Source organism: Hylobates moloch, unplaced genomic scaffold, assembly GCF_009828535.3.
Source record: "Hylobates moloch isolate HMO894 unplaced genomic scaffold, HMol_V3 SCAFFOLD_1, whole genome shotgun sequence".
NCBI lineage: Eukaryota > Metazoa > Chordata > Mammalia > Primates > Hylobatidae > Hylobates > Hylobates moloch.
In genome coordinates, this window is record NW_026652276.1 from 62,930,736 (window position 1) to 62,955,438 (window position 24,703).

Below are 24,703 nucleotides of genomic sequence, written 5' to 3' on the forward strand. Positions count from 1 at the left end.
ACACAACAATAAGCATCTGTGTATCTAAACATAGGAAAGGTACCATAAAAATATTGTATAAAAGATTTAAAAAAATGGCATACTCGTATAGAGCATTTACCATGAATGGAACTTGTAGAGGTGGAAGTTGCTGTGGGTGAGTCAGTGAGTGAGTGGTGAATGTGAAGGCCCAGGACATTCCTATACACTTACTGTACTAGGATATTACTGTAGGCTTTATAAGCACTATATGCTTAGGCTACACTAAATTTATTTTTAGAAAATTTCTTTCTTCAGCAATAAATTAATCTCAGCTTAATGTAACCTTTTTACTTGATAAAGTTTAAATGTTTTTAAACTTTTAACTTTTTTGTAGTAACACTTAGCTTAAAACATAAACACACTGTAGAGTGCCACAAAAATGCTTTATATTCTTATTCTCTAAGCTCTTTTCTATCTGTAAATTTATTTATTTATTTAACTTTTTACACTCTTTTATTAAAGACTGTGACACAAACACCCATATTAGCCTAGGCCTACACAGGGTCAGGATCATTAATGTCACTGTCCTCCACTTCCACATCTTAACCCACTGGAAGGTCTCCAGGCACAATTACATATGTGGAGCTGTCATAAATGATAACAATGCCTTCTTCTAGAATACCTCTTGAAGAACCTGCCTGAGGCCATTTTACGATAACTTTAATTTTTTTATAAATGGAAGGAGTACACTCTAAAATAATTATTATAAAAAGCATAGTATAGTAAATATATAAACTAGTAACACAGTCATTTATTATCAAGTATTATATACCTTACATAATTGTGTGTGCTATACTTTTATACGACTGGTAGCACAGTAGGTTTGTTCACACCAGAATCACCATAAATAAGCACATGAGTAACGTGTTACACTACAACATCATGACAGCTACCACATCTGTAGGCAATAGGAATTTTTCAGCTCCATTATAATCTTATGGGACCACCATTGTATATGCAGCCTATCATTGAATGAAATGTCATTATGTGACACATGACTGTACACTCTATTGAATCTCCCTTTCTTATTCCTCAAAGACATTGTCAGATATCAGAAAGTCTGGTCCTGTTTGAAACTTTAGGCTCTTATCCAGTTGAACACTCCCTTTTTTCTGGCTCAGGTTGAACCATGAAAAGGGGCATGGTCTGCTCTTTCTTCCGTGTTCCATGCTTTCTGATTCTTGCTCTTTCCATTCTTAGGGATAAGAGGAGGAATTAGAGGAGAAAAAGGGGCAAATGCTTTTGTACTTAATGACAATTATGGTTGTCTTCTGAATGGCAGATGTCCAGATGCTGTCTGACTCTCTCAGGGACATGTGTGAATTCTTCATAAGGTTTGTTCCCTGACCTCTTACAACCCGTCCTCAGCTTGTGCCACTAAAGGTCCACACTTCAGCCTCTTGCTGCCAAGGTCCTAATGATCAGACTTCTTATGTTGGGCAATAACAACATGATTTGAGCCAGGCCACCTTTCAAAGCATCTTATTGGCCCAAAGAAATCTTATTCAACCTTGACATGCCAAACTGAGATTATGGGTTCTTCTCCTTCTTACCTTTCTTGCTCCAGCCCAATCTCCCTCCAACCACAAGTGAGGAACAAATTGCCAAGACCTGCAGTAGTCTAACTAGGAAAGAAATCCCAGTGTCCCCTTCTTACTTGCATTTCTAGCTTTATTAGTTTGGGATTCAGAAGCTCCCAACCAGACCAGAAATTCATGACTGTAGTGAGTCCTCCAATCTTCAGACTACTTTATAAGGCCTGGACAGGTGGGTGATAGCGTGCTGGTAGCTGGACCAGTTCTACTAAATTTTATAAATCCTGCAGGACTGTGTTTGGAGGTTTCTGAGGAACTTTCTCTAACAAGCTGTAATACTAAATACCAGTTGCTTTCAATTCTCAGTTGTGTCCTTCACTGAGGCCACAGAAATCTCGTTCAGTATCCTTTTAACATTAACAAAAGTGCAAACCAGAGATAACCAAAATATCAAAAGAAGATTGCTGAATATAGTACATTCATATAAATAAATATCATTTGGTGTTAGAAATCTTAATCCGGTTCTGCATTTATTGACATGGAAAATGTTTTTGATTTATTCCTAAGTGAAAAATATTAGTTACAGAACAGTATGTTTCTGTATATTCATATTTGCTGTTATGTAAAAAATAGTATAGAGTAATACATACTGAAATATCATAATGCTAGGTCAAAACTATTGCCTGTGATCCAAATATTGCCTGCCACCTATTTTCATAAGTAAAATTTTACTGGATCACAGCCATGCCAGTGGCTGCTTTCCTGCTACAAAGCAGAGTTGAGTAGTTACAACAGAGACAGTATAGCCACAAAGCTTAACGTGTCTTCTGGGGCTGTACAGAAAAAGTTTACCAACTTTTATTCTAGATGATAGAATCATGAGTAATTTTAATAATTTAAAATTTTTGTCTGACTTCGTTTTTTAAATTTTCTGCAGTGGGCATAAATTTATTGTATAAAATATGTATCTGTTATTAAACCACTGAATTCTGATTAGAAAATCTTATTACATAAATAAAATTAAACTCAAAAGCAAATCTTACAAGTCAAATAGTAAAAATTTGATTACAGCTTTCAAAGTTCTAATTCAAAATATAAGACCTACATTGTAGGTAGAATATTAATTTTTTATTGTTTATAAAATTAAGACCTATGATGGACATGACTCTTCCATATGCCAAGAGGGTTGGTTTCTTAAAACTTCTTTTTAGAGCTTCTGGTATGTTCTTTTTATCTTAGCATATTAATCTTCTGAGGCTGTGTTTGAGTAATATAGTGCTAAGTTTGATGAATGAGGTGGATTAATTTGAGTAAAGATTTTGGAGTAAGAAATAAGGGTGATACATTTTGAAGACTGGTTTTCTTTACATGGCTTATGAAGTGGACATAAAAGAAGTATCAAAGAAAAGAGTTTTCAAGCATTTGGAGCTTTGGAAAATAAATGAATCAGTATGGAACTTCCCAAGGACACTACTTTGAAGAAATAAATTCACTTGCATGCATAAATTATGGATATTTGTTACGACGAACAATTCTGATGTAGCTAAGCAAATTTTCCTTCAAAATCCTGTAGGATAAAGCCTTATAAATGTGTTTGAGTAATCAAGAAATAATTAGGACAGTCAGAAAACCTGCTAATTAACATTAGGTGAGGGAATACTTGAAAATGGAATTCATCTTAACCAGAAGTTCCAGATGACATGCATCTTTATTAAAAGAAACAGAAGTAAACAGTACATTAATTAAACTTTCAAATACAGAAAGAGCCTTTTAAAATACCAGTAAGGAATGAGGAATAATACAATGGATTTTCATAAAAATATCAAGCAATTAAGATGAGAAATAATAAAATTAGGCTTTGAAGTTTATACGTTTGCATATTGAGAAAGAATGCCACTATTCAAATATATAAATATATCAGTGACTTTTCAAATTTTAGGATCTGTTTTATTGACTAGATAGTATCTATCCAATAATAGAATTTCCTAAATAGGGTAAAATCATTTACACATTTCCAAAGTCAACATTTTTCCTTAATATTCTCAAAGATTAAGACTCTGGCCTATCTGAGAAAAAAAATTTAAAACATTAATATCTGAATTTTAGACCATGTAAGTGTTAAACATACTATACCTCTCAATTTTAAAAGGAAAGTGTCTGCCCTTAGTATATATTTTAATAGTTTTAAGATATTCTCTGCCTTCTGGCTCAATTGACGTCTATAATAATATCTCCCATTACACTTGTTGCCAGCTCTATGCCTAACTACCGGGTATTCACCAAGAAAACCACAAGATTTCTAATACCTAAGTATTTCCTTATGTTTCTGCTTCCAACTATTCACTTCCCACTCATTTTCTTTTTTTTTTTTTTAAATTATACTTTTAAGTTTTAGGGTACATGTGCACAACGTGCAGGTTAGTTACATATGTATACATGTGCCATGTTGGTGTGCTGAACCCAGTAACTCTTCATTTAACATTAGGTATATCTCCAAATGCTACCCGTTCCCCCTCCCCCCACGCCACAAAAGGCCCCGATGTGTGATGTTCCCCTTCCTGTGTCCATGTGCTCTCATTGTTCAATTCCCACCTATGAGTGAGAAGATGCGGTGTTTGGTTTTTTGTCCTTGCGATAGTTTGCTGAGAATGATGGTTTCCAGCTTCATCCATGTCCCTACAAAGGACATGAACTCATCACTTTTATGGCTGCATAGTATTCCATGGTGTATATGTGCCACATTTTCTTAATCCAGTCTATCATTGTTGGACATTTGGGTTGGTTCCAAGTCTTTGCTATTGTGAATAGTGCCGCAATAAACATACGTGTGCATATGTCTTTATAGCAGCATGATTTGTAATCCTTTGGGTATATACCCAGTAATGGGATGGCTGGGTCAAATGGTATTTCTAGTTCTAGATCCCTGAGGAATCGCCACACTGACTTCCACAATGGTTGAACTAGTTTACAGTCCCTCCAACAGTGCAAAAGTGTTCCTATTTCTCCACATCCTCTCCAGCACCTGTTGTTTCCTGACTTTTTAATGATGGCCATTCCAACTGGTGTGAGATAGTATTTCATTGTGGTTTTGATTTGCATTTCTCTGATGGCCAGTGATGATGAGCATTTTTTCATTTGCCTTTTGGCTGCATAAATGTCTTCTTTTGAGAAGTGTCTGTTCATATCCTTCACCCACTTTTTGATGGGGTTGTTTGTTTTTTTCTTACATTTGTTGGAGTTCATTGTAGATTCTGGATATTAGCCCTTTGTCAGATGAATAGGTTGCAAAAATTTTCTCTCATTCTGTAGGTTGCCTGTTCACTCTGATGGTAGTTTCTTTTGCTGTGCAGAAGCTCTTTAGTTTAATGAGATCCCATTTGTCAATTTTGGCTTTTGTTGCCATTGCTTTTGGTGTTTTAGACATGAAGTCCTTGCCCATGCCTATGTCCTGAATGGTATTGCCCAGGTTTTCTTCTAGGATTTTTATGGTCCTAGGTCTTATGTTTAAGTCTTTGATCCATCTTGAGTTGATTTTTGTATAAATCAACTTTTTTTGTGTAAGGAAGGGGTCCAGTTTCAGTTTTCAGCATATGGCTAGCCAGTTTTCCCAACATCATTTATTAAGTAGGGAATCTTTTCCCCGTTCTTGTTTGTGTCAGGTTTGTCAAAGATCAGATAGTTGTAGATGTGTGGTATTATTTCTGAGGCCTCAGTTCTGTTCCATTGGTCTATATATCTGTTTTGGTACCAGTACCATGCTGTTTTGGTTACTATAGCCTTGTAGTATAGTTTGAAGTCAGGTAGCGTGATGCCTCCAGCTTTGTTCTTTGGGCTTACGATTGTCTTGGCAATGCGGGCTCTTTTTTGGTTCCATATGAACTTTAAAGTAGTTTTTTCCAATTCTGTGAAGAAAGTCATTGGTAGCTTGATGGGGATGGCATTGAATCTATAAATTACCTTGGGCAGTGTGGCCATTATCACGATATTGATTCTTCCTACCCATGAGCATGGAATGTTCTTCCATTTGTTTGTATCCTCTTTGATTTCATTGAGCAGTGGTTTGTAGTTCTCCTTGAAGAGGTCCTTCATGTCCCTTGTAAGTTGGATTCCTAGGTATTTTATTCTCTTTGAAGCAATTGTGAATGGGAGTTCACTCATGATTTGGCTCTCTGTCTGTTATTGGTGTATAAGAATGCTTGTGATTTTTGCACACTGATTTTGTATCCTGAGACTTTGCTGAAGTTGCCTATCAGCTTAAGGAGATTTTCGGCTGAGACGATGGCCTTCCCACTCATTTTCAACCCTATTCTATGCTTATCCAAATCTGACCTTCAAAACCTTAAAAATGCCACTTCTTTAATGAAAAATGTCTCATTCTTCCCAAGCAGAAGTAATCATTTTCTGCTCTATGCTCTCATGCCTCTTACCAGTTTCTGTTGTGAATTAGAGATCTTTGAATGACTGTCTCATTTCCTCCTGCTATGCTGTAATTTTCTTATAGTCCATACTTTATTTACTATTCTCTTTAGTGTCTAGCACATTGTCAGCAATTAACATATTGTTAATATGTACTTGTTAATTCATAAATTACCCCTTTGAAAACAAGATATGAAAAGGAAATCTTTTTCTTAAAGAAATAGGAACATAGAGAAAATATATAATTTTATACATCTTCTCAATATAACCTAAATCAAATGATTGTTGAACAGGATAGATATTTTCACTTACGCCAAATAAATATACTTTAAAAACTAACCTACAATTGTAAAACAAAGCAACTGCTATTTCACATCTAGGGTGACTGTTTTGTACTTTTATATCACTAGTGATATATTAAGTCCTCCTTTTGGGCTGAAATATTAGTGTACCACAGACTGATCAGTTAGAGAAAACATCAGGCTCATTTATGCCACTTACTAATCTGTGGGACATTATTTACTTTTGAAAAGGCTCAGTTTCCTCATCTTTAAGATAGGAATAATCATTTTGAGCCTTACCTATTTCACAAGTTTTCTGTGAGAGCTAATAAGACAATGTAAGTGATAGCACTTTGTAAACTGTAAAGTTCTATATAAATTTAAGGGTTTATGAGGGACATTATTATAAGGGACATTATTAGTAATATGACAGAATGCTGTCAATGGCTGAAACAGATCAGATTCTTTTTTTTTTTTGAGACGGAGTCTCGCTCTGTTGCCCAGGCTGGAGTGCAGTGGCACAATCTCGGCTCACTGCAAGCTCCGCCTCCCGGGTTCACGCCATTCTCCTGCCTCAGCCTCTCCGAGTAGCTGGGACTACAGGTGCCCGCCACCACGCCCGGCTAATTTTTTGTATTTTTAGTAGAGACGCGGTTTCACTGTGGTCTCGATCTCCTGACCTCGTGATCCGCCCGCCTCGGCCTCCCAAAGTGCTGGGATTACAAGCGTGAGCCACCGCACCCGGCCCAGATCAGATTCTTTTAGATCAAATTCATATGAAATGCTTGGAGCAAGGAAAGATTTTAGTATGTAATAACTTTAATTTTCATCACAAGAAACTGAGTAATTCCAAATATTAAGATTACTGAATTATTTTGCTGCTTTATGAGTTCTGTAAGATTGCAAATTCAATCTGAGGGATCCTTATAGATGAGAGGGTTCCAGGCCTAAAATATTCTCCAATCTAGCCGGGCGCGGTGGCTCACGCCTGTAATCCCAGCACTTTGGGAGGCCGAGGTGGGTGGATCACAAGGTCAGGAGTTCGAGATCATCCTGGCTAACATGGTGAAACACCACCTCTACTAAAAATACAAAAAATTAGCCGGGCATGGTGGCGGGTGCCTGTAGTCCCAGCAACTCGGGAGGCTGAGGCAGGAGAATGGCGTGAACCCGGGAGGCAGAGCTTGCAGTGAGCTGAGATTGTGCCACTGCATTCCAGCCTGGGTGACAGAGCAAGACTTCCGTCTCAAAAAAAAAAAAAAAATTATCCAATCTAATTTGCTATTACCATTTAGGAAGAATGATTTTATGTCCTTCTCTCACACTATAGAGGTCAGTTTAATAAAAGTCTAAGACCTTTTCCATCATATTTTACGTCATCCTGAAGTTTTAGTACACTCACTGAAAGGGAATATGGAATGTGCAACCTAAGGATAAAAAAGGATCTCGGTATTCATTTATTCTAAATAACACCCAGATTTGGAATCCCTCCATAGCACCCTCTGGCTGTGTCTAGTCTCAACCTGAATGGATCCAACTTAAAAAAAAAAGGATGGAAATCAACTGCTGATTCCTAAATCAATTTGGCTTTTCTTTATATAATATTTTAGTAGAAATATGATCTCCCATCATTTGCAATGTGTTCTAAAAGCTTAGGTTTACCCATATACAGAACCTTGTAACATACACACAGAAACACACACCACATTGCTGTTACCTAGTTTCTCCTTCCCTCTTAGTCTTCTAGGCCAATGGTATACAATTCTAAATTAGCTAGGGCAATTAGCAAATATATTCTCAGATTTAATTCCCTTTCTCTCTTTATGAGAGTTAATCAGCATATCTATAGACATTTTCTAAGAGTACCAGCTCTACTAGGATTAAATGTGTGATGGATTTTGCTGTTGCTTACAAAGCCCCAGTTTCTTTCCCAAAGGAGTCACTGAACAGAGCCTGTCTTGAATAGCAAATGAACTTCAATGAGTTAGATTCTGTTAAAGTCACTCTGACTCTCATAGCCTGCACATGGGCCTGGAGGATTATAAGCATTTAGTAGCTACATGATCAAACTGCCAAAATGTCTTTAAATGACTTGGCTAATCTTCATATTGTGCTTATGGTTAATGTCATTATTTAAAACTTTTGATTTAGACTGGTGGTAATTAATAAGGATAATGAATGGAATCTTGGTCTCTTATATTTTGGATAAATTGCATTTTCATCCACAGAGCAGCAAAAACTTAACTAATCATAATCAAAATTAACCATGTTTCTTCTATCCCACAATCCAAAGTTAAAATTTTAACTTGGTGTAAAAGTTAAAGTTTAACTTATCTCTGTCATAATTAAACATAAGTAGTCAAATGAAACTAACATGGCCTAATGGCTTCTTTCATGTTACCTTCATATCATGTAATTGTATCCGAGGGTAGGTGGTTTTGTTTAATAATAAAGATTTCCTTGTAGAGTAATTTACGACTCAAAGATGTCAGACAGAAAGTTACCTGCTCCAAGTGGGAGAACAAAGTCATTTTTTATAAGTCATCCTTATCTTGGGATGACCTAATATGGAAACTGATGGCATAGTGTTCTGTTTGATTTAAACATAGAGGTTGATTTAACCTCTATAAACTGAAATCTATGCTGCAATAAAAACTTCACGTAAGAATCAAATTTCTATTTTTAATTCATCTATGGTGATTTATCTTTGATTATGTGATCTATGAGGCTTCAATAAGATCTCTCTGTGTTTCTCTTAGAAGAAAAAGGGAAGTTAAAAGCCAGCAGTTCCAGTCAGCCATCAAGCTCTGAAAGTGGCTCATTTCTCCTCAAATCTGGCACAACACCCCTGCCACCTGGAGCAGCCACTTCTCCCTCCAAGAGCACAAATGGAGCTCCCGGTACTGTTGTTGAATCAGAAGAAGAAAAAGCCAAAAAATTACTTTATTGTTCACTATGCAAAGTGGCTGTGAACTCCCTGTCACAGCTAGAGGCACACAACACAGGTTAGCAGCTATCTTTTGCATTTAAATAATGTTTATAACAAAACCCAACTTTTCCCATCAGAATACCATATCTTTTGTTGTTCAGACCTTAGGTTTGTTCAATGCTTCTCTACTTTTTTGATTCAAAGGAGTGATTTTAGAAAAGTATGATCATATGACTTTGGAACTAGCAAGACAAAAGCAGCTTGGAGGTCAAACTTGTCCTATTCTTTATTTTCTTAAAAACATCTAATACTGTCCAAAACTCATTTTGATGAAGTGACAGAGATGAAGATAAATATTTATGCACAACGTTCACTGCAACACACTTAAAAGAGAAAAAAATGGAAACAACCTAAAGCCCACCAGTAGGGAAATACTGAATATAGTAACCCAATATAATATATGTTAATCAGCCATTAAAACATAATGATCAGAAAATATGTACATGATTTGCTATGTGAAATTTTCAGGATATTTAATTAGTATGATCCCCATTTTGAAAACTGTTTTTAGTACCTTAAAAAAAAGAATCTGACAAGAAATACCCTAAAATGGTAATAGTGGTTACCTCTGAGTAGTGAAAATATGAGTAATCTTTATTTTCTTATGTTTCTCTATATTTTCTTTATTATATACGCTTACATTTTTCCATTTTTTACAATAACGTTAAATTTAAAATCAGCATTAAAGTGATCATTTTAAAAAAAGCTTTGGGAATTTTGGCCTGCAGGTAAACTTCTCAAGGATAAGAAAACAAAGAGCTTTATGTAATTCTTGGTTAGCTATTTAATATGTGTCTGTTTCTGTCTTAGGATCTAAACACAAGACCATGGTTGAAGCTCGTAATGGGGCTGGTCCAATTAAATCCTATCCTAGACCTGGATCAAGATTAAAGATGCAGAATGGCAGTAAGGGGTCAGGACTACAGAACAAGACATTTCATTGTGAAATCTGTGATGTTCATGTTAATTCAGAAATTCAACTCAAACAGGTAACGTATCCTGAATTAGTAAACATTATTGTTTTAGGACACCACTTGACTGTGTATCTTCTCATCTATAGAATGGTTTTTACCGTGCTCACAGTTAAGTTGACTAACTTTTGTAGGATGCAGACAATATGCAACATATAGGTGCTACGTGGAAGAAAAAGTCAGTATGAAATATTTGAGCATCTACTGTTACTATACGTCAGTTTCCAGGCTAGATGTTGGAGAGATAGGAACAGTAGTCACTGGAGCCTACAGTTGAGCAGGAGCTTCTGGTAAGGTGAGATGTTAAGCCTGTCTTCCAAAGGCTCAAAATCTGATTAGAGAGAGAGAGATCATCAGTAACAGTGGTAATACCAGGCAAAATCTGGTAAGGGCTATAGAGAACAGGAGAGGGACAGGGGGGCATTACAACTGAGGGAGGACTAAGTCTTCATTTAGAAACCATAATGATTTTACCCACACCGCCATGGAACTATGGACCTAGAGTTGGCAATGGAGAAAATAGCTACCTAGAAATACATTTTACATGGAGTAAGACTCACATTTCAATCCAGCTAATGCATCAAACTTTTTTCAGCACATTTCTAGCCGAAGGCATAAAGATCGAGTTGCAGGGAAACCACTGAAGCCAAAATACAGCCCTTACAACAAACTCCAGCGGAGCCCGAGTATTCTAGCAGTAAGTCTACCTCACCTGCTCACCTGTTTTGTCGGGCAGCCTTGCTGGGTTGGGCAGCCACCGTGGGCAAGGAGGGCATAGAGTCTAATGGTCATGAAAGGTTTCGAATTTAAATAGCCCTCATAGACAGAAGTTTTAGAATGAACTGCTTAGTTCCTGCTATCGGTAACTTACTTAGAAAACAGAAACCGAACCTTTTTAAGAGCTAATATTTTACTATTTACCAAGTTGTTTTCAAAAGACTATCCTCTTTAGCATATAAAGTAAAGTCTCAAGAACAAGGACAAGTGATGCCTAAGGAATCCTGGAATGTTGAACCTGGAAAGAGGGATTTCTTTCATAAAACAAAAATCCATCCATTTAATTTAATATCCCCATGCTTTCTGTTTTTTTTTTGTTTTATTTGGCATGAGAAGGTAAAGTGGTGTCTGTATCGTGTGCTCTCTCCATTCTAGCAGGCATGTGGTAATTAGCCTGTTTTACCTGCTCTCAATATGTGCTATTTTCAGTGTCTTTGCAAAAACACCTAGGGACTCCAGTAATAAGTGTCATATAAATACCAAGATGGATAGATTTCACAATCTCCCTGGGACTGGGCCCAGTGCAGTGTTCAGTCTGAGGATGAAGCTGAGCTTGTCCAGCTGGAGGCAATTCTGAGATTACCTTCCAGCTTCTCCAAAGCCTCTGTCTGATGCTGCAGGCAGGTGTTACCTGCATTAAGCAAATCCAGCTTGCAATGTTCCTCCTGATTGCAAGAGAGAGAAATTAAGGATTGATTTCTTCACAGGAGGATTCCATCCTGGCATTACGTTAAATAGAGAGTTTCTACCCACTTACAGTCATTCTCAACAACAGAAATTTGATTTAGCTGTGATTTTTCAAGGAATACTCATTAAGTAGCCAGTGAGAGAGGTGTGAACTGACTGTTTTCTTGACTCTTCAGGGTCCCTAAAGTCCTGAACTCATTACCTAACCTCAGTGCAGCTTATCTAAGAGAAGGGAAGGATCACACATATTCTCAAAAAACAAAACAAAACTCTCTAGGTCTCATCATGGTTTAAGACAAGCCTGAATTTTGAATTGAACTTCATCATCTAAGCAGGAAACTTCTGGGCATGTTTTTTTTCCTGGTGAGCAGCAGCATAAAATAGCTTTAGAATTTACTGAGGCCTTTCCCTGTGCCCTAGCACACAGGAGCAAAGAGGACCAAATAAAAGAAAGCTATGCCATGAGCCACTGAAACCAGCATTGTGAAAATAATCATTTCTTGACTTCTGAGAGTGAAGATTTTCAAAATTTAAGACTTCTTAATGTTGGTGTTTTACTTATGAAAAGATGCTTGTGGTGCTCTTATTCAAAAACAGTATCTCCACCCCATTCCTGGTTTTCTCCCTCCCTTAGGCAAAACTTGCATTCCAGAAAGATATGATGAAGCCTTTGGCCCCAGCCTTCCTGTCCTCACCTCTCGCAGCGGCAGCAGCCGTGTCCTCTGCGCTGTCACTCCCACCCCGGCCCTCCGCCTCACTCTTCCAGGCTCCAGCCATTCCTCCAGCTCTTCTGAGGCCTGGGCATGGGCCCATCCGCGCCACTCCTGCCTCCATCCTCTTTGCTCCGTACTAACGTCTGCAAACCCCAAGACGTTTGAGGCCAGTAGGAAGTTGAGAAAGAAAGCCACAAGGATTCAGCAATTTAAGCAGTTTGTGTTGCAGTACCCCCATTCACCCACAAAATGCAGCCCACCACCCAGCTCCCCAATTCCAAAGAGAAACACATCACTAGATTCATGAGGGCTTTTAGAGACTGCTCCTATAATTTAGGAATCTGAGCAGCATAGGCTTTATCTCCCTATTTCCTTCCCCACCCTACCCCGTTCAATTTGTGTATCTCAGATATTTGATTTCTTGAACATGTATTGGTCAGAAAGAAAAAGAAAGAAAATCATTCTCTATTTTTCCATGGGTATGATCTGGCTTAAAACAATATGGAATATTTTCCTGACAGACTTGAAAACTAGGATCTTCCTCAGATGTCTGTAAATAACTCTGGTATCCAACTGGGTGTATTCTAGTGTGGAACAAAAATCAATGAACACAAATGCTTACTTGTGGATACTATCTTACCAACGGATCACAAAGTTCTCTTTTTGGTGTACTGTTGTTGACAGGGATTGTGTACTGTTTCGACCCAAGTACTGTTGTATCCTGTGTAGTACTAGATCTGTATCTCTTGTCTGAATTAAACATTTTTAGTTGCTGTGTAAATGTTAGGAAGCAAAGTAGCTTTGAATTTTCTCTTCAAGAGAACAAAAGATAAAATAATGTATTTTCTTTATTTCACATTTTATTTGGAGATATTTAAATGAAATAGAAAGCCATATAACATAGCTATAATTACTACCTGTTTGCTATTTTTGTTTAACTTATTTTGTAGCTTCCTCACTGGTTTGTGTTGCTAAGCAAATGTATACAAACAGAAAAAGAGCTTCCTAAATTGCACATTTTTGCACCTCTTGTGCATTCTGCAAGAAGACAATGAATCCATGTATTTCTATATAAGTATCTTCTTCATTTTTAACGTGTTTTCATTTGTAATGATGCTACACAATTTTGTGGCTCCCTAATGCAATAATGTACAGAAGATAAAAAAATTTATAATTGAACAATTTGTCTTTCTGTTCACTGAATATATTGCAGGTCATGCTCCCATGCCCCCCTTTCTAAGCCGATATCAACAAGACTGGAATGTTTGTGATATCAGGGGCAAGAGTTATCATAAAACAACAAAATAGAGTGGACTCTTTTAGAGCATCTATATCTGCAACCTGTAAATGGTAAAATGTCTGTGTATTTTTTTAAATGTACCTTTTCAATAAAAGTACAAAAAATAAAATCTGTTTGTATTTTCAATGTTTTTTTCTCCTGAGACACCTCCAATTTGAAATCATCTGATGAAAGATTTTTAGTAGGTGCAAAGATTGCTTCTTACATAGCATTTTTAGCTCTTGTTTGCAGCACATTTATCTGTCGTGTTTATTCATTACTGTTCACAGCATCTGCATGAGGTGAAATTTTACTGCCATTTTCTCTCTGAATCTCTAAGAAGTTGGGCCAAAGTTGTTGAGTTACCCAAAATCACAGTAGCAGCCTGCAAAAAACTTTGGACTTGGATTTTTTTTTAACTTATTGTGGGTCCTCTAAATCTCTAGTTCAACTTTTATTGGTGTCCAGGTCATTTATGATCTCTTTTCAGAGAATTTTATCCCACTTCTCCTCCTTTGCCTTCTCCAGTCAGCACATCCTTCTTTTCTTCCACCTCATTCTGTTGCTTTTAAATATAAAGATCAATATATCACTGTTTGTTCTGGTAAATTATTGCTGCTTACAAGACTGCTCTAAAACTTAGTAGCTTAAAATAATAGCCATTTGATAACTAGTTATATCAGAATTTCATGGGTCAAGAATTCCAGCAGGGTTTGGCTGGGCTGTTCTTCTCTTCCCAGTGGCATCAATAGAGTACTTTTGTTAGTATTCGGCTCTCAGGTGGGCTGGGCTGGAGGGCCCAGGATGACTTCACTCATATGTCTGCCCAGTCAAAAATGACTGGAAGGTTGAGCCTTACTGAAACCATCTACCAAAGGACCTCCATGTGGCCTCCCCAGCATCCTCCTTGTTGTAGCAGGTAGTTACATAGTAGCAGAGAGAACATTTTAAGAGTCCTGGGTAAAAATCAAAGCCTTCTTAAGAAGTAGTGTTGAAACTTCCAGCACATCTTCTGTTGCATTCCACTCATCATGCAAGTCACTAAGACCAATTCAGATGCAAGGGGAAAAAAATTAGACATCGTTTCCCAATGTAAAGAAGAGAAAGAGTTTGCCACCATCTTTAATCTACCACACTGTTATAGAATTTGGAGGGGAGTGGCTACAAAACCATTACAGGTCCTGTTTCTCCCCACCCTACATGCAAACCCTGTCAGTTTTTAAAAATGAGAATTAGAGTGGGACTTAGATTCTCATTTCTAAAAAATGTACGGCCAGTAGGTGGCAGTGTAGCTGTGACTTCCTCTTTGAGTTTATCCAACTGAAAATTGTTGACCTTAATATTTTAGTCTTATAATCAGGTTTCTTTCAGACTCTAGTAAGATTTCAGTTTGATATTCAGAATTTGGCATTTTTAAAAAATAGGACTCATTTGAAGTCTAACAATACTAGTTACACTTAACCTTGGTTGGACCTTCAGTTGTGATTTATAGACAGCAGGCCCTGAAGGAATTGTGTTTCCATTTAACACTTCGGAGTACTTTTTATTTTTATTTTTAGGGACTTCAATGGCCATGATATTTTGTTTACCTTTCATTATCCTACATTTCATTAAAGCTTACTGCAATCCTCAAAAATTTGTAAATGGCAGTATTTAAATAGACTCAGGAAATTACTGATTAGATTTATAGAGTTAAGATTTGTTAAAATTACCTCAGGGAAGAAATACAAAAGAATGCCAGTTAATTAAAATGAACGCTTTCAAAAGAAGCCATGAGTAGCTTCAAGCAATTATTTATAAAACACGATTAAACACATATATCTCATCATCTACCCTGATTCTGAAGTGCTAGTGTGGGTCAACCCTGGAAAGGATATACGTATTTGAACTAACACCTCTTCTTATGCTATTTCTAATGAGAAAAGAGTGCCACTCTACTTCACTTATTGTGAAAGTTAAAAAACATACTCCTTCCTCTGACACGGTCTAGTTCTGGTTTCCGTAGAATCGGAAAACTGGTCTCAGGTAGGGTTGCCAGATAAAACATAAACTATCCAGCTAAATTTGAATTTCAGATAAACAATGAAAAATTGTTTGGTGTAATATTTTAAATAATTTTTAGTACAATATTGCACATTGCAGAAGTATGTTTCATAAATACACATGCAATATTTGGGAGCTACTTATGCTAGAAGATTATTTATTGTTTATCTAAAAGTCAAATTTAAGTGGGCATACTATATTTTTATTTGCTAAATGTGGCAACCTTTTTCTCAGGAGGATTTCTCCGCATCTCAAGAACCATGATGCTTTAGCAGAGAAACAACCTCTTGAGTATTAAAAACAAAATAATGAGTTTTTTAAAGGCACATTGTAATATATACTCACAAATAGGCAGAGGAAGGAACTTGCGTGAAGTAAAAGTCAGTGATATATTGACTTTGCATAGGACCAGCAAGGGGGAAAATGTAACTGCAGATGCCTCTTACTTAAAGCTACAATGATACCTGTTTATCAAAATTAAACTATTCTAAAAGGAAAAAACAAAATTTCAATTTGTCTTATTCACCATCCACAGCACCCTTGATTTTCTTTTCTACCCTAAATGAATTCTGGCTTTTCAGAGCAGAAATAGATAGGGTTATGTCGAATTTTTCTCTCAGTGTTTAAAACAAAACACAGAAAAACTATACTGCATTCAATGTCACTGGGAAAGAGAACCAAGAAAACTCCCACTGGAAAAATGAACAAACAAAGGAGAAAGACCTGACAGAGCATCAGGTGGAACTCCTGTTGTGCAGACTCCCAAAGGGAGCCTAAAGAGACTGACCAAGGAGATTGAATTTGGGGATCTTTTGGAAAATGGGCACCCACTGCCTGGGGTGCCATCAGGGAGAAGAAATGTGGGGAGGAAAGAGATGTCGGGAGCTGTTTGATGGATAAAGATTAAGTTAGCCTCAAGGAATATACACCATAGATAAGCACAGGCATCTTCGGGTGACAGGGTGAAGGATTTCGTTCCACCTCGGCAGGTCTGTGTGGATTCTGGCCTTTCTTAACAGTGTTTCTTCCATCTGATCCTTGTTTTGTTAATATGATGGCCCTTGATGTCAGAGGCGACATGTCTCTTTGGAAAATACTAGTTTCTAGTACCGTAGTGGGTTGAGGAGAAGCTGTGCAGGGCGAGAGCAAATTCCACAGGGGATGCTATGTTTGCCTCCCTTCCCTCCTCCATGTAATTAGCTCCATAGGGGAATTCATCAAGGACTTGTCATTGCAGGTTCTCAGCAGCTATGGAGTGTGACTTGGTAATTGCGTTTATGTCTTTGGCTAACATTTCTAAAGCCAGAATGACTGATATATTCTTCTACTCCTAGCTAAGTGCTCAAAATGCATAAAACCTCTAGTCGTTAGAATTCCTTCTGTAGGTGCAGTGAAAATATCTTCATGTCATATTTTTCATTTTAAGAAGTCACTTAACAGATAATTGGACAAGCTTGACATTAAGCATCTGCTGTTTATTTTTATTATAGTGAAAAAGTAAAATTAGGATATAGCAGAAATGAATAAGAAAAATACATAATTTGCAAAGACCTGAATTCAAATCCTGATCATGTCATACACACATTATTAGTTCAGTGATCTTAAGTCAGAAAAATATTGTATGTTGTTTCCCCAAAGCCTCAGTTTTTCACATATATAAAATAGATATAATAGTATTCAACTCACAGGGTGATTCTAAGAAGCACATATAACTAAACATATGAGAATGTTTTTTGTACATTATCACATGCTATATAAATTTGCATAGTAAATGGATAAGTCAAATAATTTTTCTTATTTTAAATTTGTAAATTGTAAGATTCTCTCAAATTAGCCAACCTTTTGCTACCTTGCATTTATTTATTTTATTATAGGTTCAGTGGATACATGTGTAGGTTTGTTATATATATATAAAACACATATATAACATTATATATATAACTGTATATAACATATATATAACCATACATATATATATATGGCATGATGCTGGGGTTTGGGTTTCTAATGAACACAGGACCCAATAGGCAGTTTTTCAACTTCCCCCTCTTCCCTTCTTCCCCACTTATGGAGTCCCCAGTGCCTGGTGTTTCCATCTTTTATGTCCATGTGTATTCATCGTTTAGCTCCCAAGTGAAAATATGCAGAATTTGATTTTCTGTTTCTGCGTTATTTCACTTAGGATAACGCCCTCCAGCTGTACCGATGTTGCTGCAAAGAACATGATTTCATTCTTTTTTATGTCAAATTAGCCAATTTTAAGTCTTTAGTGGTGACCTAGACTCAGAGAAAAATTTATCTGTAAAGAAGAAATAGCACATTCATCAATTGTATGTTTGTGCTCCTAGTCTCAAAGGTATAATCCAAATTGAAGTAATAAGATAACAGAGCCAAAGTAAATGCAAAATGTTTGCTTATCACAAGAATGTTTGAATTTTATATTTTATATTCCACATAAGAAAAACATAATCTCAAGTTTTAAAAAATAAAAAACTTCCTTACATTGTAAAAAAAATCACAACTTCTGTTATGTAAAATAAAAAACTCATCACTGATGTAAAAACTTGTAAAACACTGTGTAAAAACACTGATGTAAAAAACTTAAAAGACTATAAAGAGCATTTAAACATACAAAACAAACTAGGGAAAATATTTACAATCCATATGACATATAAAGGTTCATATTCGTATACAGAGAACTCATAAAATGGGGTAGGTGAACTCTTTCAAAAAAGAAATTATCTAATAGAAAACCAGACAAAAAGGCAAACCAAAAAAGATAAAATATGCACAAATGCCTAATAGGAAAAGATGTTTCTCCTTACTGAAGTAATATGAATGAAATCAACATGTTTTTGATCTAGCATATTAACAAATAAATTTTCTAATTTTTTTAAACCTGGTATTAAAGAGGGTAGGGAAATAGACATATCCATACACTGTTAGTAGTAATGAAAATTGCTTCAACTTTTCTGGAAGGATGGTTGGTTGCTCGTATGTATCAATCATCATGTTAGTTATGCCTAAGTTTTGGCCCAGAAATTCCATGTCCAAGATTTTATTCTAAGACAGTAACTATGTAAATTTAAAAAGATTTATGCACAAGTATGCTTTGAAATAGGAAAAAATAAGTTCATGCCTAGGACAGGAGGAAAAAAAAACTAGGGAACCAACATGCAGTGGGAAACAACAAGGCCATTAAAAATGACAACGTCTCCAATTATTGACATGAAAAGATATCAATCATATATGTCTAAGTGGGAAAAACAAATGGTTACAGAATGCATCCTGAGTGTGATCACATTCACGTTAACTTTTTTTTGGAGTTTCGCTCTTGTCACTCACGCTGGAGTGAAGTGGCACCGATCTTGGCTCACTGCAACCTCCACCTCCCGGGTTCAAGAGATTCTCCTGCCTCAGCTTCCCAAGTAGCTGGGATTACAGGCACCCTCCACCACTCCTGGCTAATTGTTTGTATTTTTAGTAGAGAAGGGCTTTCGCCACGTTGGGCAGGCTGTTCTCAAACCCATGGCCTCAGGAGATCCGCCCGCCTCGGCCTCCTAAAGCGCTCGGATTACAGGCGTAAGCCACCGTGCCTGGCCTAAATTTTAAAACTACACCTGCGTGTTTGTATTTACGCATGGAGAGATGTCTGATAAAAGTGGTTAATCTTCACTGATAAAAGAAGTTACCCTTGAGTTGTAGGTTTCTCTATGGCTTTATATTTTGATTATAATTTTTGGTACAGTTTGAATTTTTTACAATGAATATGTCACTGTTTCAGAATCACGCAAATATAATCAGTTGTCCCACTGTAATAAAAACATATACTTTTCACTTACAGTGACAGCGACAATTTCAAAGGACTCTATGAAATTATAATTAGAAAATAAGCATATAATAATATCAAATAAGAATGGTTGATTATAAATATAAAAAGCAAGTTAAGACGTTTAGTGTTACTTCAGATTGTTTTTTTTTTTTCTGTTTTCCTTACAAGTTGAGAAACTGTAATACAGTTACTATGAGAGAGGAAACACCCAATTTGCTTAAATAATGTAAATGGCTTCTTGAGGCCTATGACTGTCAATGCCATTCACATGGACTTTTCCCACCTTTCTCCTAGGTTCTGTGCTTTTCTCTTGCCCAACAATGCCATGCTTTTTATAACTAAGCACCAGTTTTTTGGGAATTGCATAACCAGGGCATAGATTCATATGGCTCTATTTTTAAAAACTGAGAAATTGTGCCTATTTATGCTAATAATGACGTTATTATTAGAATAAAATACAGTTGTCTTTTACTGTTGATTGGAAGTGCATTTGTACTATAAAATATATAGTTTGGTAAACTGGAAAAAAAAAGACAGCCTTTCTTTTTCCTCTTTGAGATGCCCACCATCTTAGGCATATTTGTCTGACATGAAAAGAGCATGGACTAGAGGAGTGCAAATAGCTGGTAAAATCTCCTTGAAGAGCAACTGACAACATTTAACCTACAAGACCCAAAAGGTTCAAATGATAAAAGGATGATGTAAAACACAAGCTCTCTTTCCTTCAAGGAGTCGGAATTCCATTCGGATGCCCTCCCTAAGAGAATTCACAATTTGGATGCCAACGATGGTTTCACTTTCCACTAAATATAAACACATGGCACGTATGAGACTGAATGTTAAAATCAAAGCTTGCATGATAAATAGGAGAACCCTCTAGTAAAGAAACACTTTGCATTTTGATTTCTAGCTCTTCAGGATAAAGATCAGTAGCCTCTTCCTCATGGCTCCTGGTAATGAGTCTCTCCTGAGATGCAGTATCATTATGGATAGCTGGTAGCCAAGTTCACGCCTTTGTTAAAACAAAAGGCTAGCTTTAACTCTCACTCTTAGAATTCCCAACATGGCTGAGCCCATTTTAAAATCAATATAGTGGGCAGCTAAGCACTGAAATTAGTTTGGAAGCAGAACATCAAGCAAGGGTGCAAAAGTACCACTCTCAGGCCAGAGAGCAAGAACTTTTCAATAGGGTGATTGTTTACTTCATCTACAGGCAAAAAACATAAACTGACCCACTAGTCACTGAGGTGCAAAATACAACCTGGATCACAGATTCTCAAAGATAGTGTGTAGAACAATCACCTGGAAAGATTATTAAAATGCAGATCCCAGAGTCCCACCCTAGAGATTATTATTCAGGAAGGTATAAGTGGCTCCCAGAAATCTGCATCATAGCAGGTGCCCCCTAGTGTAACCAAGAGAAGGCAGAACAGTCTAGCTCATAAGATTAAAGAAAGCTTTATTAGCTTCATTTAAAAGGATACCTATTATACTGCCGCATCTAGGCAGTGCTATATGTGAGGCCCAGATTAAAGCAATAAACATTTCCAAAGATTATACTGAGTATACCCAACTTCAGACTAGGGCTCCAAGGAGGTCCATCTCAAACAACCAAATATTTTTTGGTAAATGATAAAGATTTTTTAATGCCCTGGGAATCAATTGACTTGTTTCCCCCTCACAAACAGAATCTTATATATAGCCCTTACTTTAAAAAAAGAAAGAAAGAAAGAAAAACAGGCTGGGCACAGTTGCTCATGCCTGTAATCCCAACATTTTGGGCGGCTAAGGTGGGTGGATCACGAGGTTAGGAGATAGAGACCATCCTGGCCTACATGGTGAAACCCTCTCTCTACTAAAAATACAAAAATTAGCCGAGTGTGGTGATGGGTGCCTGTGGTCCCAGCTACTCAGAGGCTGAGGCAGGAGAATCACTTGAACCCAGGAGGCAGATGTTGCAGTGAGCCGAGATTGTGCCACTGCACTCCAGCCTGGCGACAGAGCAAGACTCCGTCTCAAAACAAAACAAAAAAAAACAAATAGTTTATAATATGGAAGAGGACCCAGTGAGTCAAGACAAGTAAAGGAACCAGATAACCTCTAATTTAAGAATAGAAATAAAAGAAAAGTGGTTATAGGTATTTGTGAAAGATTTAGGCTAGTTCTCAGGTAGCAATTCTAGAAAACTAAGAGGAGGATTACTGAAGATGGCTTTCAATGCAAGGTCTCTAAAATTTACCCATTGCTATTATGGACTAGGCAAAGCATGACTTTATCTAAAGGACGATCAGTAATTGAGAACACAACTGAAGGAAACTCTCTGTCCTATTATCCTAATTTCTTAATAAATCAACTACAATAATACTAAAATTTGGCTATAATAATACTTGATTTATAACTCAGTGGATAAGGTATTCAACGTAAGCTTATTTTTTTATAATACATGAATCTTAGTCCCTTCAGAGCTTCTTTTCTCTTGGTTGTATTTAAACTTTTGGCTGGAACACTTTCTAAAAGTTATTACCTATGGTCTTGCCTGTGCAGTACATTATAGCAAGTATATAATTTGCAACATGATATACTGGCTACAATCTTTTCTTGATGAGTCAAGTTCATCATTAAAACCATAATTTGTGGCACCTATGTGGATGCCATATAGTCATGGAAGAAACAATGAACTAAAAATCAGAATTTCTAAATTTTTGTCAGCAGAACCATACTTACTGGGCATGTTACCTTAAGCAAGTTTGAGACTCCACGTCCTCCTCTATAAAATGGGAATAATACTATTTGCCTTGCATTTGCCAAAATGTATTGTGGAGATCAAATAAAAACAATTATAGCGGCCGGGCGCGGTGGCTCACGCTTGTAATCCCAGCACTTTGGGAGGCCGAGGCGGGCGGATCACGAGGTCAGGAGATCGAGACCACGGTGAAACCCCTTCTCTACTAAAAATACAAAAAATTAGCCAGGCGTGGTGGCGGGCGCCTGTAGTCCCAGCTACTCGGAGAGGCTGAGGCAGGAGAATGGCCTGAACCGGGGAAGCGGAGCTTGCAGTGAGCTGAGACTGCGCCACTGCACTCCAGCCTGGGCGACAGAGTGAGACTCCGTCTCAGGAAAAAAAAAAAAAAAAAAATTATAGTAAGTGCTCAATACATTTTTAGCTATTCTATCTTTGGCATGTCAGGCACTGCACATATCCAAAAAACAGACAAGGAATCAAGGCTCACAGAAACTAACTTTTGCAAATTTATCCCAGGCAGCTCACGCCATCTCCAATGCTTCCCATGACTTTGCCATATCACTGTCAGAGCATCATATTCCACGGCCAAATCCTGGAAACCATTTGTAGAAACACAGAGCTTGTGAACTACGTACAGAGATTCCTGCTGGGACATGACATCTGAGTTACAAATATGTGAAAACAAATGGAAAAGAACTTTTAATTTAGTCCCATTCAACTGTCACTTATTGTTTATATCAAACACTGAAAAGACGGTAAACAGATGATTCCCACCTTCTGGTTTCTTAAAATACTGGGAAGTAGAAAAGGAAGAAGGGCAGTGGAGAGGAGGAAGTGACCATGAAAATAAACACATATGAACATTATTTCAACGTATGGTAAGATAAAAGCGAAGATAACTAGCCTAGCCAGGTGGGTGGCATATGTATGGCTTGAGTAGGTGCTGAGAAAAACTTCCTGGAGATTCGGGTAGCTAAAACGGCAAGAAGAAAAGGCATCCAGTGAGAAAGCATGGCATGAAGATAGTGCAGTGTATGGAGAGGACCAGAGCAGTTCATAGAGCCTGAAACGAGAAGCAGGAGAGGTACAAGGTGGCTGGGAGATAGATATGGATCAGTCATGAAGAGCCTTATACAGTGGTCTATGCTAAATCCTGTAGCTTGTGGGGATTGCTAGAGGTTTCTAATTGGTACTAATATGACGGGATTTGCATTTAGGGAGATCTTTCTGGAAGCAATATAAAGGAGGGATTGGAGAAAGTTATATGGATCAGAGAAAGAGTTATGAGGCCATAAGAATGACCTGAACTAGGGCCTCAGTAATAAAAACTGTGAAATGTTTTGGACAACAAAATCCAAGCAGCAGCAGTAGCAGCAGTGATGACAGCATCATGTTCATAATGTCACTACACTTGAAGCATCTCAAGAGCAAGAACACTGGGGCCTGGTACTAGGTAGAAGCTCATTCAAAGAGTTTATTTTTATAATCTCCATGTATCCAGCATGATTGTAATATTCTCTGAGTTCCACTATTTACTTTTTTGGTTTGTTTGTTTTCGAGACGGAGTCTCGCTCTGTTGCCCAGGCTGGAGTGCAATGATGTGCTCTCAGCTCACTGCAACCTCCACCTCCCAGGTTCAAGCAATTCTCCTGCCTCAGCCTCCCAAGTAGCTGGGAGTACAGCTACTCAGCTGTACAGGCGCCTGCCACCATGCCTGGCTAATTTTTGTATTTTTAGTAGAGACGGGGTTCACTATATTGGCCAGGCTGGTCTCAAACTCCTGACCTTGTGATCCGCCCGCCTTGGCCTCCCAAGGTGCTGGGATTATAGGCGTGAGCCACCGTGCCTGGCCCTATTTACTTTTACAATGCATAATTTTTTTAGTGTCAAATTGCCAAGTAGTCATTTTTTACCCTTTTTAGTTTCTATGAATGGAGAAATCAGAGAATAAGACTGTTAGAACTGTGTGTAAAAAAGGAACAGAGCTCCCAGGGCAGCCTAAGGGATGCTCCCAGATATAAAGTGTAGTAGAATCATCCTAGTCTTTTTGACATCTATTTTGGCTGTTCAACAGCATTTTTTTTCTTTCTTACTTTTAGTTGCTCCACAGTGTTTGTAAGTTGAGGATGTCATATAAATGATTTCTGGAAATTTATTATGAATCACTATTATAACATGAAAATAAATCATAATCTTCTTAATTCATTCTATAAACTAAAATGTGCCAGGTGCTGTGCTAAGAATACTGAAATAAATGAGACTCCCACCTGGCTCTGAAGGAAATTATTAAGACTCCCAAAGAAAGCAAAGTCAGTTATTGGGGTAGTAGGCTCCTTTTACCTGCATTTGCCTGTTTGTTTTAACTTGAACTGATTTACTCTCCTTCTGATAATGTTGAGATGAATTTAATCTAGGG

At 37.3% G+C, this 24,703-nt stretch overlaps 1 protein-coding gene across 10 annotated transcripts in view; it reads left to right on the forward strand.

The window, feature by feature from the left end:
* ZNF385B (zinc finger protein 385B) overlaps positions 1–13,799 on the forward strand; it is a 427,950-nt gene extending 414,151 nt beyond the window's left edge. For 9 of the 10 annotated variants that reach the window (XM_032755253.2, XM_032755254.2, XM_058440627.1 and 6 more), the window contains 4 exons: positions 9,013–9,258; positions 10,053–10,231; positions 10,809–10,910; positions 12,312–13,799. In XM_032755253.2, coding sequence (XP_032611144.1) covers positions 9,013–9,258; positions 10,053–10,231; positions 10,809–10,910; positions 12,312–12,530 — 746 coding nt within the window. In that variant the 3' untranslated portion in view covers positions 12,531–13,799. The remainder of the gene's footprint in view (positions 1–9,012; positions 9,259–10,052; positions 10,232–10,808; positions 10,911–12,311) is intronic. The other variant, XM_032755256.2, reaches the window with a different exon arrangement.
* The last annotated feature ends 10,904 nt before the right edge of the window (positions 13,800–24,703 follow it).